The sequence below is a fragment of the Cucurbita pepo genome, chromosome 1 (assembly GCF_057944985.1).
Source record: "Cucurbita pepo subsp. pepo isolate OVF chromosome 1, ASM5794498v1, whole genome shotgun sequence".
In the NCBI taxonomy this organism is placed as follows: Eukaryota; Viridiplantae; Streptophyta; class Magnoliopsida; order Cucurbitales; family Cucurbitaceae; genus Cucurbita; species Cucurbita pepo.
Window position 1 is genome coordinate 298,298 of NC_141798.1, and position 12,340 is coordinate 310,637.

At 37.8% G+C, this 12,340-nt stretch overlaps 3 protein-coding genes across 4 annotated transcripts; all 3 read left to right on the forward strand.

Annotated features, from left to right (window-relative positions):
- The first annotated feature begins 655 nt into the window (after positions 1–655).
- LOC111787796 (protein C2-DOMAIN ABA-RELATED 10) lies at positions 656–2,426 on the forward strand. Its single transcript, XM_023667852.2, has 3 exons — positions 656–887; positions 1,596–1,691; positions 1,800–2,426. Exons 1-3 carry the CDS (start codon positions 771–773, stop codon positions 2,106–2,108), a joined length of 522 nt encoding a protein of 173 aa, XP_023523620.2. The 5' UTR covers positions 656–770; the 3' UTR covers positions 2,109–2,426.
- A 940-nt stretch (positions 2,427–3,366) lies between these two features.
- On the forward strand, positions 3,367–5,877 carry LOC111791358 (phosphoglucomutase, putative / glucose phosphomutase). 2 transcript variants are annotated; one of them, XM_023672657.2, is made up of 6 exons: positions 3,372–4,039; positions 4,126–4,389; positions 4,483–5,199; positions 5,268–5,380; positions 5,471–5,611; positions 5,707–5,877. In XM_023672657.2, the coding sequence occupies exons 1-6, from the start codon at positions 3,467–3,469 to the stop codon at positions 5,780–5,782; spliced, it is 1,884 nt and encodes a 627-aa protein (XP_023528425.1). In that variant the 5' UTR covers positions 3,372–3,466; the 3' UTR covers positions 5,783–5,877. The 2 variants fall into 2 exon arrangements, with proteins under 2 accessions (XP_023528434.1, XP_023528425.1); XM_023672666.2 differs by lacking the exons at positions 5,471–5,611; positions 5,707–5,877 and having other exon boundaries at positions 3,367–4,039; positions 5,246–5,382.
- A 1,038-nt stretch (positions 5,878–6,915) lies between these two features.
- Positions 6,916–11,743, forward strand: LOC111803518 (transmembrane protein (Protein of unknown function DUF2359, transmembrane)). Its single transcript, XM_023687960.2, has 10 exons — positions 6,916–7,602; positions 7,749–7,886; positions 8,475–8,663; positions 9,737–9,874; positions 9,967–10,085; positions 10,207–10,339; positions 10,431–10,560; positions 10,651–10,730; positions 10,834–10,968; positions 11,075–11,743. Exons 1-10 carry the CDS (start codon positions 7,120–7,122, stop codon positions 11,303–11,305), a joined length of 1,776 nt encoding a protein of 591 aa, XP_023543728.1. The 5' UTR covers positions 6,916–7,119; the 3' UTR covers positions 11,306–11,743.
- The last annotated feature ends 597 nt before the right edge of the window (positions 11,744–12,340 follow it).

Below are 12,340 nucleotides of genomic sequence, written 5' to 3' on the forward strand. Positions count from 1 at the left end.
GAATTTGAACCTATGTGAAGTAAAGTGAAGCCCAAATGCTACAGTCAACGGTTTCTTAAATTGGGTCAGCCCATGGACCAACCCATTTAAATTATACTTGGACGGCCCATTGACCGGACCGCCCAATAATAATTATTATTTAGATATATATATATATATATTTTTGCTCAACAACTATCAGACGGGAATTGGACAATTAAACCGAATAGTTATAAATTAAGATATAAATTAATTTTTATATGATAAAAAGTTTCCAATTATGAAATAAAATAATATAACGTCTAAATGAGGATATATAGCGGGTAGTTGACTTATGACCAATTCAAGGGAAACGACACGGCAACCCACGAGTAAAATTCATTTCTTTTCCTTGACCGACGTGTCGACCAAATTAAAATCTATCGGATTTTTTTAATAAATATTATTAATTCTCTTGGAAACTAAACCAATTTGCTCCTCTATGTATTTATTTTAACAATATTTTAAATTAAGATAATTACGAATCCTGCAGTCAAAATTGTCAAAATAAACCAAACCTCATTTTGAATATGTCCAGATTCGTACTTTTTATTTTTATTTTCTTTTTCTTAAAATTAAAAAAAAATGAAGGAATGGAAGAGGAAAAGGTCAAGCTTCTTCTATATGAAGATTATTTACAATTTTATAAATATTACAAATCTCTTCCTCTGTTCCGTTGTCTGTATTTCGATTCTCTTCTCAAAATCTTCGACGACAAGGGGAAGTGTTCAAGAGCATGCGAAGATTTTGAAATGAGTAATCGGACAGGACTTCTTCGAATTCGCCTCTTGCGAGGCATCAATCTCGCCATTCGTGATGCTCCCACCCGCAGCAGCGATCCCTACGTCGTCATCTCCACCGCTAACCAGGTTCCTTCTTCCACTTCCGATTCATCTTCACCGATCTCTCTTCCACCATCCCGTTATAGGATATTTGTTTGTTCAAGTGTTAAACGGTCCGGATTTGGATTTGGATTCTTATTTTTTCCAACTTTCTGAGGAATATTTCTCAAAATTTTCCGGTTTTTTCTTATTTTCCCCTTCGAATTTCCTTTCAAAACTTCGCGAGCTGTTCGAATTCGGATTGCGACTTTCAGATTTTAAGTTTCTGTTCGGATTTTCTGCTTCGACTTCTGATTGTGATTTCCTTCTTTTGACTTTCCTTCGAAATCTTTGTCAAATTTTTCCATTTTTAGGTTTTCGCTGTTTAGATTTTCCCTTTCTTAACTGTGCAAGCGGCTTGAATTCTGATTGCGATTTCTCTAGAATTTTCTTGCCAATATTTGTCGATTTTTTCAGTATTTAGGTTTTTTGTTCGGATTTTCCCTCTCAAATCTGTCCAAACAGATCAAATTCTGATGGCGCTTTCTTCCTTGCAAAATATTCGTCGAACTTTTCCCCGTTAAAATCTTTTTGCTCGGTTTTTTCCTTTCGAAACTATGCAACCGATTCTGATTGCAGATTGCAATTTCTCCGTAACTTCCATTGGAAGATCTCGGAGTATTCATGAAGTTTATTCGTTTTTTCTTTTTCATTGATCTTATGGCATGACTCTTTTGATACTAATTTTTTGTACAGAAATTCAAATCTCGAGTGGTGAAAAAAAACTGCAATCCACAATGGAACGAGGAATTCACACTCTCAATTACGGACATCAACACACCAATCAAATTAGTAAGTCAAATCACACGCTTTTAAACCGAGAAATTCAGACAATCTTCCGAACTTGTGATCAAACATGAAACAAATCACTGACATCTGTTTCCATCACTGGATTCTCAGGCAGTGTTCGACAAAGATCGGTTCACGAAAGACGACGGAATGGGGGATGCAGAGATCGACATAAAACCGTACATAGAGTGTTTGAATATGGGATTAGAGAGTCTGCCGAAGGGTTGTGTGGTGAAAAGGGTCCAACCAAGCAGATCAAACAACCTTGCAGATGAGAGCCCTTGCGTTTGGAACGATGGTAAGATCATCCAAGACATGACTCTCAGACTACAGAATGTTGAATGTGGTGAAATCGCGATTCAGATTCAGTTGTTCAATGCTTCTGGGATTAAAGGCATGAGAACCTACTCTTTATCCTGAAAAACATCGCCTCCTCCTTTGATTTCATTTGTTCGTGTTCGTCATTGCGATGCTCTGTTCCTACTCCGCTTTCTCATTTCACACCAATTCCAGAAATCAGATACGTTTGATTTAGTCGTGAATGTAAATTTGCATTGTGTGTGTTTCTTGTGAAATGATTTTGGTTGGCCTACAAGAAGTTTGTATCCCCAGATTATTGGTTCGTTTGAATGTTATTTTTTCCATTGTTGTATTGCGTACTAATTTGAGGCGTGGACACATTAATTCTCTGTAGTAGCTACTGATTGTGTGAATTGATTCATTGTCTTGGAGAAATCATCATATTGAACTCGTTTCTTTACATATATATACACACACACACATATAGAGAGAGAGAGTTGTGGGGTTATTAAATGAGCCACCATCGAGTAATATCGAAGAGACCTTACAAAGATTGTAAATTTCAATGTATTAGTTGTGTTTGTGTCTCCAACGGGTTGTTTGACCTAAGCTTAATCTACTCTATTATTTACTTCCATAGATTTTGAAATTTGGAAGGTTGGAGAAAGTTCTCCAACAACTTTGGACAACTATTCTACTCTCTCTAACTTTTTAAAATATTCTTATTCAACATGAGTCTAAACAACTTTGGTGGCGAATAATCACGAGTCCTTTTCCATGAGTTAATGGTTTTGTATGATTGCAGTGTACAACAAAAAAATAAGATTGTGAATTTAGATGCTTTATAATGGAATTTAGCACTGTTTGGTTTGTTTGTTTAAATGCATGCGTTCCAAAGTTGTTTGACAAACTTATTGGGTTTTAAAACATTTTATTTTACTTGTTTTTAGAGCAACTTTTATGTTTTTGAATTATAAAATCATTTATTGTTATGATTGATTCTTGTACGAAAAGTCGGATGGTTACGTTCAAAATCAAGGAGTTCTAATTGGTTATTGATTCTATTCAAATCATACAAAATTGAATCATTTCTTCCCTTCTCTTTCCAGATATCTCTTGGCTCTTCTTAGATTTTTGTTCGTATATATATCCTCCAAGCAAAGAGCTTTCCAACACAAAGACACCCAAACAAAAAGAAAACATTAATATCAGTTCCTCAAATAATCCACATGATCATATAATAGATCAGTTCCGAACAACGCATAAAACAAACAAGAAAAAAATCCATCACACAAAGTTTGGAATTTTGTTCATAGATATTTCTTCTCCAACAAAATTCAAATGTAGGGTTCTAATTCAATATCCCTCTTCTTATCTTCCCCGGCCATCTCCTAATTCAATTCATTTCCAGCAAACACAAAATCTTTTTTTTTTTAAAAAGGAAATTATTTCTTTCAATCTCTCCAAGCTCTGCAACAATGGCGTCCGCCACTTTGAGCACTTCAACAACAACACGTCTTAAACCCATCACGAGGGCAGAATCATTACCAACTCTGATTCCAAACAGACCCTTTAATCCGAATGTGATTAGTTTCGCATTTTTTAAACGCGCTGCCGGGCGAGGAGTGGCGGGAGCGACAGTGAGGGCGACGTGGAGGACAGCAGAGCAAGGCGGTGCAGTAGCAGAGGACGAGGAGGAGATGGGGAAGATCCGGCGGCTGCAGAATGGGTCGGACGTGAGAGGGGTGGCGCTGGAGGGTGAGAAGGGAAGGACGGTGGATCTAACAGCAGCGACAGTGGAGGCCATTGCCGAGAGCTTTGGGGATTGGATCATTCAGGGGTTAGAGAAGGAAACAGAGCCGCGAGGGGAGCAGCGTGTGAGTGTTTCCGTGGGGAGAGACCCGAGGATTTCCGGCAGTGCTTTGAGTGTTGCAGTGTTCGCGGGAGTTAGTCGTGCGGGGTGTTTGGTGTTCGACATGGGTCTTGCCACCACGCCTGCGTGCTTCATGAGCACCGTGTTGCCTCCTTTTTCTTATGATGCTTCCATTATGGTTCGTATTTGCCACAATTCTTTCTTTTTTGTGCTTCAACACTTAATTTGTTCGTTATACTTTTTTATGTTTTTAATGTGTTGCAGTTGACAGCATCTCACTTACCTTATACACGAAATGGGATGAAGTTTTTCACCAAGAAAGGAGGGTTAAGCTCGCCGGAGGTGGAGGAGATATGTGAGAGAGCCGCCCTGAAGTACGCCAATAGAGTGGTCAAAGTCTCCACCCTTCTCCGAACGCCGCCGTCCAGGGTGGATTTCATGGCGGCTTATTCCCGACATCTCAGAGATATCATTAAGCAACGAATCAACCATCCGACTCATTACGATACTCCTCTTAAAGGATTTCAGGTCCTTCCTCTTTCTTTTTTTTCTTTTTTTTCTATTTTCTATTAGTGGTGGACTTGAGCCGGTTGTTAAAGGTAACCATTCTCCTTATTCTAGATAATAGTGAATGCTGGCAATGGATCGGGAGGCTTCTTTACGTGGGATGTCTTGGACAAGCTTGGCGCAGACACCTTTGGCTCTCTCCATCTCAACCCGGATGGCATGTTCCCCAACCATATCCCCAATCCAGAGGACAAAATTGCCATGTCACTCACTCGAGCTGCCGTACTCAAACACGGAGCTGACCTTGGCGTCGTCTTCGATACCGACGTCGATCGTAGTGGCGTTGTCGACCGTGAGGGTAACCCGATCAACGGCGACAAACTCATTGCTCTAATGTCGGCCATTGTTCTCCGAGAGCACCCTGGGAGTTGTATTGTTACAGACGCTCGCACAAGCGTTGCGCTCACCAAGTTCATCACGGACCGAGGTGGGCAGCATTGCTTGTACCGCGTCGGGTATCGTAATGTGATCGACAAAGGAATTCAGCTGAATGAGGATGGGGTGGAGACGCATTTGATGATGGAGACGTCGGGGCATGGGGCGTTTAAGGAGAATTATTTTTTGGACGATGGGGCTTATATGGTGGTGAAGATTATCATTGAAATGGTGAGAATGAAGCTGGAGGGATCGGATGAAGGGATCGGGAGCCTTGTAAAAGATCTTGAAGAGCCATTGGAGTCTGTGGAGTTGAGATTGAATGTAATCTCAGAGCCAAGATTTGCCAAAGCTAAGGCCGTGGAGATCATAGAGACATTCAGAAACTTCGTCCAGGTAAACAACATCAACAGATTTTAAAGATTAATTGGAAGATTTAAAGATTTGAAAACGAATGTTAACAGGAAGGGAAGCTGGAGGGATGGGAACTGGACTCATGTGGTGATTGTTGGGTCAGTGAGGGCTGCTTGGTGGACATGAATGATCATCCCAAGCCCATTGATGCGCAGATGTACAGGTCTGCTTAAAAGTTGAAGAATTTATGATCCAAATCTTGGAGAGTTCAATCTTGTTAGTACCAACATGACTGACTGATTGATTGATGCAGGGTTAAAGTGTTTGACAAGGAAAGAAGGGAAGTTGGGTGGGTGCATTTAAGGCAGAGTATCCACAATCCAAACCTTGCTTTGAACATGCAATCATCTGTGCCTGGAGGCTGCCTTCAAATCACTACAGACTTCAGAGATAAGTATGTATAAATGCTCCTACTAACCTCTGCTCTGTGCTCAAATCTATGCTCAAATCTATGCTCAAATGGATGTGTATTTAATTGTGTTTTGGCAGATTTTTGGTGGCCAGCGGCTGTGATCGTTTCCTTGACGTTGGAGAAGTGGAGAAGTTCGCAAACACTGGAATTTGAGTATTATGACCTTATGAGACGTGTAAACATTATAGCGTTCATAATTTTTTATTACAAATCAAATTAAAAGATAATGATACGTGTTTTCATTTTTACGAGCTCATTGTATAGGATACCTCCACTTAAACATTTGAATAAAATCATTTGTAATAACTACAAAGTAAGTAGAGGGTTGAGGACCGGAGACTACGATGATCTCTAATGGAGAGAAGGTGGTAGGTCTCTTGAGAAGAGTACTGCTATGGTAGACCGGTGTGAAGAGTACTCATTTACGGAAGAACTTGATTTCAACAAATAGAACTGCCCCACTATTAGAATATACCGAGAGAGGCCTTCTTAAGGATGAGGCGGCTTTTGAGGGAGGCCTTCTTGTTCTTTACCTACTCTTTATCGAGTTCCAACTAGTGTTACTGAAATAAGACCGTTAATTTTATTCATATGGTTGATGTTAGAAAAATTAGAAAAATTACTAATGAACAAAATATTTTACATTTTAAATAAATTAAAATGATTATGATTTAAATTATATACTTATATCCACGATAGTGTTATTATGTTGCAATTTTAAAATATTTTATCATTTTTTTTTATAAATAATGGACCCAACAGGTGGAAACTCTATCCTACACGTGCCCATCACATTATTAAATATATATTCCAAATTTAATTTACAATTCATGAATATATCATAAAAAATTAATATTGATTAATATTTTTTATAAATAAAAAATTATTTTAGATATTAATTAAGAAAAATTTATTTGGTAACTTGTTAATAAAAAATATATTTAATTGATATTTATAATAAAAATAGTATAGATATTTGGTTGACTCTAAAATGGATGTATATATAATATATATAGAAATGTTGTTGGATTTTTTAATCTTTGATTTTGATATTAATATATATGATATTTTGTATTTAATAATCATTTAAAAATAATCTAAAAAATTTTGTATTGAGTAACTTTCTTGAATTTGGATAGAAGTCAAATAAATTTTTTAAAAACAGAAAATTAGAAATGAAATATGATCATTATAGAGGGAAAAAAAATCGGCTGTGGCACACCTGTAAATAGGGTGAAATATATGGGCCTTTGTTGGAAGTCAACGCTCTATAAATTTGTTTTCTCCGACTTTGAATCCCATCGTCGATTCGATCTCACGGATCTTCTTCGATTTCTCTATTTCACATCATTTTTTCTTCACTCAATTCTCCTCCCTCTTCTTCTCAATCTCAATTCCTTTCTTTTCAATTTGGAACCAGTAGAATCTTTTCTGATTCTCAGTTGAAATCCCTGCGCCCATCATTATTATCATCCACCTACCCGTCAGCCATGGAGGACAACCACGTTGCTTTCGATTCCACCGCTGCTAATGAAGATCACGACGCCCCCCTCTCCCACGCCCATGTTGACCATGGTTGGCAGAAGGTTACCTACGCCAAGCGCCAGAGGAAGACGTCCAAGCCCTCTGCCGATGCAGTTTCTGGAAAGATCGTGGCTAATGGTACCGTTCCCGCTGGGGACAACGTTTTCCGATCGCTGGAGCAGAAATCGCAGGAGCGCCGCCGTAGAATTGTCGAGGCGCAGAAGGCCGCGGCTATTGACGCCGACGAGGATGCTCCGGTTAGATCTAAGATCAGGTCTGACGATGAGGATGGCGATGATAGCGATAGAGAGGGTGTGGAGAATGAAAAGCCTAACGAGGAGGCCAAAAAGTTGAAGCAGAAGAAGCCGAAGAAGCCTAAGATTTCCGTTGCGGAGGCCGCTGCGAAGATCGATGTGAACGATCTGTTGGCGTTTTTGACCGATGTGTCGGTATGGCGAAATGATCTGCTCGATGATGCATTCTTGGTTTTATCTGATCTATTTTGATCTGCTTGGTTGGAAAAGAATTTGCTGTCGGTTGGTTGTATTGACTCTTCTTCTTCTTCTTCTTCTTCCATCTGTATGTTTGGTTATAGGGCTCGTACGACACTCAGCAGGATATTCAGCTGATGAGGTTTGCGGATTACTTTGGTCGCGCATTCTCGGGCGTGAGCGCTTCTCAATTTCCGTGGGTGAAAATGTTGAGGGAGTCTTCGGTAGCTAAGATTGTTGATGTGAGTTTAGCAATCTTTGCTATGTAATATTTCTCTGCAATTCGCCGTGAAGTGGATGAATTCTCTTAGTTCTGTGCTGCGTATTTCTGATTGGTTGTACTTAACCCTCTAGGTCTCTTGTTCTGAAGGAGAATAATCTTTGGGCAAAATTATTTTTTTTAATTATTATTTTTATAATTTTGTAGATGCATATTTGGTGTTATCATCGATTTTTCCGCTCTGATTGTCTGTAATAATTGTTCATGGGTTTCATTGGATTGGAGGGACTGAATTTTGGGATGAAAAAGCATCTTACTTTTTCTGTATTGTCTTTGGTTTTGGGTGACATGAGTATATTCTTCTAAATTAGCTATTGGATATGTTTGATTTGCTCGAGAAGTAAAACGAGTTTTATAAGTTGTTTGTGCAGCATTAGTTAAATCGAAATACAAGCCAGTTTTGCCTAGTTATGAGCTTTCTTTCTTCATTTTTCCCAATTGCTCGACCTCAAGTACCTACATTCTCTTTTCTTGTGTTTTGACATAAAATGGATGGAACTTGTAAAAAATGACACCTTGTGACCTAATTGTTTCATCTACTCTTTTGCAGATCCCCCTCTCTCACATTTCGGAGGATGTTTATAAGGCATCAGTTGACTGGCTCAATAAACGTTCTCTTGAGGCCCTCAACTCTTTCGTTTTATGGTCTTTAGACAGCATTCTTGCTGACTTTGTGGGCCAACAAACTAGTGCCAAAGGCTCTAAAAAGGGTGTACAAAATGCATCATCTAAATCTCAGGTATCATCAGTAGCACCGCTGTTTTGTTCGTTCAAAGTTTATGTACATTGGGAGGGATAACGGTGCATTGTTTTGTTCATATTTGGTTTGACACAACCCACATGTAACACTGATAACGTGAGTTCTTCTGTTTAACATGACTCCCATCTCTAGTGCTTTTTTGTTAAGGTTTTGAGCGTTAACAACCTTTTAGGGTTCCATAGCTAAAATTAGGTGTTGGATCTAATAAATGTAGAAAAAGTCCAAATTTTTAAGGACAAATAAGTTTTTTTAATATTTTTTTTAATTCCTTTTGGAGCTTGTGAAGCAAAATGATCTCGTTCTAACTAATTCTTTAATTTTCTAGCAATTGAAGAACTCTAACTTAAACTCATACGATCCCTTCATAGAATAAATCTTAAAATATAGCTGATTCTATTCGATACAGGCTGACTTTAGAATCTAGTGATTTATAGTTGTCTAGTTAAGATGAAGGATAGCTATCAAGGTTGATGGAATATGAAATTTTTGTGCTGTTTTTCGAAGCACTGCAAAATAGAAATCAAGAAAAGAGAGATCCAAAGGAGGTAGAAGATGAGGTTAAAAATAATATTATAAAGTAACGTCGAAGAACTCAATTTTCATTAACTAATGCTTAACCTTAACTAGTAATAACAATAATAATAATAAACTCAACTAGGAAAAGGATAAGTTTACCATAAGCAAGCAATCTATTTACTATTTGATTGGATGAAGGTGATGGATCATGATGCATATCTCTTTTATCCATCTCTTATTTCTTGATATTTGTTTATAGTCTATGTTCTCCATTTTCTGGTCGCATTTATTTTACCATTTTCTGTGACTTGTCCTTTAACGTTTACTCTTCTGGAATACATGTTTGACCTTCATAAATTTGTAAATCCATGACTCTCTAGTTATTAATAACAATCAGCTGTACAGATGCCTATGGGTTTCTATTTATTTTTTACTATTACTTTTGTCTTTCTCTTTTTGCGGGTATGGGTGGAGTAAGAGGGTGTGTTCACATATTTTCTGCATGATTCAAGAGTTAACATGTTATTACATTGCAGGTTGCCATATTTGTAGTTCTTGCAATGGTATTGCGAAGAAAACCTGATGTCTTGATTCAAGTATTGCCAACCATAAGGGAAAACTCAAAGTATCAAGGACAGGATAAGCTTCCAGTACTTGTCTGGATGATAGTTCAGGTGAATTAATAATAATATGCAATTCATAATTTATTGATTCTTAGGTTTTATTATTATGCTTCTTATACCGGATTTCCTTTTTCCTTTGCCAGGCTTGTCAAGCAGATCTTGCGATTGGGCTTTATGCTTGGGCACATAACCTCTTGCCCATAGTTAGTGCTAGAAGTTGTAATCCTCAGTCTAGAGATCTAATTCTGCAGTTAGTGGAAAGGTGGGAATACTGGATTATCTCCCAATTCATCTATCTTCCCTTTTGCTATAATAGCTCATCCTCCACGCTCCCTCCCCTATCAGTTTTTCTTTCCTAACCGTGGAAGATTATTTTGCTGCAGAATTTTGTCCTCTCCCAAAGCCCGTACTATTCTGGTAAATGGTGCTGTCAGGAAGGGGGAGCGATTGATTCCACCTTCTTCATTTGAAACACTTCTACGGGTTACTTTCCCTGCATCGTCAGCTAGAGTGAAGGTCAGTATACTTCAGGAAACTGTTGCTATTATCTAAGATATATGCTGAAAACACTATGTATGTGTTTTTATTGACATTGAACCATTTGCAGGCTACTGAAAGGTTTGAGGCTATCTATCCAACCTTGAAGGAGGTTGCGCTTGCTGGCGCTCCTGGCAGTAAAGCAATGAAACAAGTTTCACAGCAGATATTTATTTTTGCTGCCAAAGCAGCTGGAGAAAGTATGTTATTCATTTTTCCTTACCCTTTTTCATATGAAGGGAACGTGTTTGTTGTTCATGAACAGTAACTGAGAGAAGATCTATTAACAGGTGTTTCAGAGCTATCTAGTGAAGCTACTAATATTTTCATTTGGTGTTTGACCCAAAATGCTGATTGCTACAAGCAATGGGTGAGCTATTCCGAATTATTTTTCTATACGTATAATCAATTTTAATTCCATTCTCGATCTGATTGAAGTCCGTCCTTCTGAATATGCAATTGTTTTTTTGCAGGACAAGATTTATGAGGATAATCTCGAAGCCAGTGTCTCCGTTTTGAAAAAACTTTCTGATGACTGGAAAGCGCATTCTTTAAAATTATCTCCTTTTGATGCTCTGAGGGAAACTTTAAAAAGTTTCAGAACCAAGGTAGTTTCTATATTCTTGAGCAAAACCCAGCGCATACTTTTGAAGAATTGAACTGGTTGTTGACCATTCTTATTACATTTTTTTTCATACGATTTTACATTGATAGAACGAGGAGGCATTGACTAGTGATGAAGTGGGTGCTTGCCAATCCAAATACAAGGAGGCAGATAAGTATGCCAAGTCGATACTGAACAGGGTTTCGCGAGGCCATGGATGTCTGAAAAGTATGGCTCTTATAGTCATCGCTCTAGGTGTTGGTGCTGCAGTCATGTCCCCAAACATAGAGTCCTTGGATTGGGAGAAACTCACTGCTTTCATCCCACAACACTCTTTCTGAGCCGGCATTCCTGCATTGTCTGCCAAGGTTTCAAATTCCGACCTTGTTCCCCTCCGATGAAGCAGCAGTTGACAATGTCGTGAAAGCAACCTTGGCTCCTCTATGGGCAGGGAAACCAAAACCCTGTCGGTAACGAAATCGCACAACTAGTTGGTCAGTCGTTTTAGATCCTTTGTGTTCCTCGTGGGGGATACAAGAGTAGTGGAAGTAGTAGGGTTTTTTAAGTTAACACTGCATAAAAAGACTGGATAGCCATTTTAGCATCTTTTAATTTGGTTTTTCTCATTTGTTAGTTTTGTTTTAAGTTATTTGCACACTCTAACCTTCACAGGCTCGGCAGTAGATCAAAAAGGGAGTTTGGATACACATGTAATTTCGGAAGAAATAATGTTTTTTTTTTCTTTCATTTTTAATGGAATTTTGTAGCTTGTGTTATTATTTGGCGATATGTTTTCAGTCTTTTGTAGCTTTAAAATTGGATTACAGTTTCTCTTCATTTGTTAGGCTGCAGGACATAGAGGCAAAGGCTGTGTTAGGGCTCTTTTTCTCAGCTTCTAGAATTCTCTCCTGCACGTTTTTCACGTTTTGTGTACTATAAAATGGAGCCAGTAGTTGATATTGTTTTAATTTATATCATTTTGGCACAAAAACATAGTTGATCAATTGTTTCAATCTCTACCTTGTAATTGCTATTGCTGAGTATATATTCAAACCACTTACGTTTAAAAAATAAATAAATAAATAAGAGTGTTTGGTAACAAATATTATATGACCGAATAATATACCAATAAAGAACAAGAACACTTCTTAGAAGTTTAACAACTAAAATAATTATTTTAAAAGTCCAAAATAAAAATTATTGTTTTTTTTAGTTCAATTATTGAAAAGGTTGAGGTGGTTGCTAAGCAAGCTAGCCGATAAACCCATATATTAAAAGAATACACATTTTTAATGTTGGAGACTAAAATATAATATTTACACTACAAATTATTAGATTAAAATTTTATTTTATTTAGTTTTAGTGGTAATTAAGTT

Coding starts and splice junctions, on each gene's coding strand:
- LOC111787796 (XM_023667852.2), top strand. CDS start 771: ATGAGTAATCGGACAGGACTTCTTCGAATTCGCCTCTTGCGAGGCATC. Junction 888..1,595: donor TCATCTCCACCGCTAACCAG/GTTCCTTCTTCC, acceptor TTTTTTGTACAG/AAATTCAAATCTCGAGTGGT. Junction 1,692..1,799: donor TCAACACACCAATCAAATTA/GTAAGTCAAATC, acceptor CTGGATTCTCAG/GCAGTGTTCGACAAAGATCG.
- LOC111791358 (XM_023672657.2), top strand. CDS start 3,467: ATGGCGTCCGCCACTTTGAGCACTTCAACAACAACACGTCTTAAACCC. Junction 5,200..5,267: donor CATTCAGAAACTTCGTCCAG/GTAAACAACATC, acceptor GAATGTTAACAG/GAAGGGAAGCTGGAGGGATG. Junction 5,612..5,706: donor ACTACAGACTTCAGAGATAA/GTATGTATAAAT, acceptor GTGTTTTGGCAG/ATTTTTGGTGGCCAGCGGCT.
- LOC111803518 (XM_023687960.2), top strand. CDS start 7,120: ATGGAGGACAACCACGTTGCTTTCGATTCCACCGCTGCTAATGAAGAT. Junction 7,603..7,748: donor CGTTTTTGACCGATGTGTCG/GTATGGCGAAAT, acceptor GTTTGGTTATAG/GGCTCGTACGACACTCAGCA. Junction 10,969..11,074: donor TAAAAAGTTTCAGAACCAAG/GTAGTTTCTATA, acceptor TTACATTGATAG/AACGAGGAGGCATTGACTAG.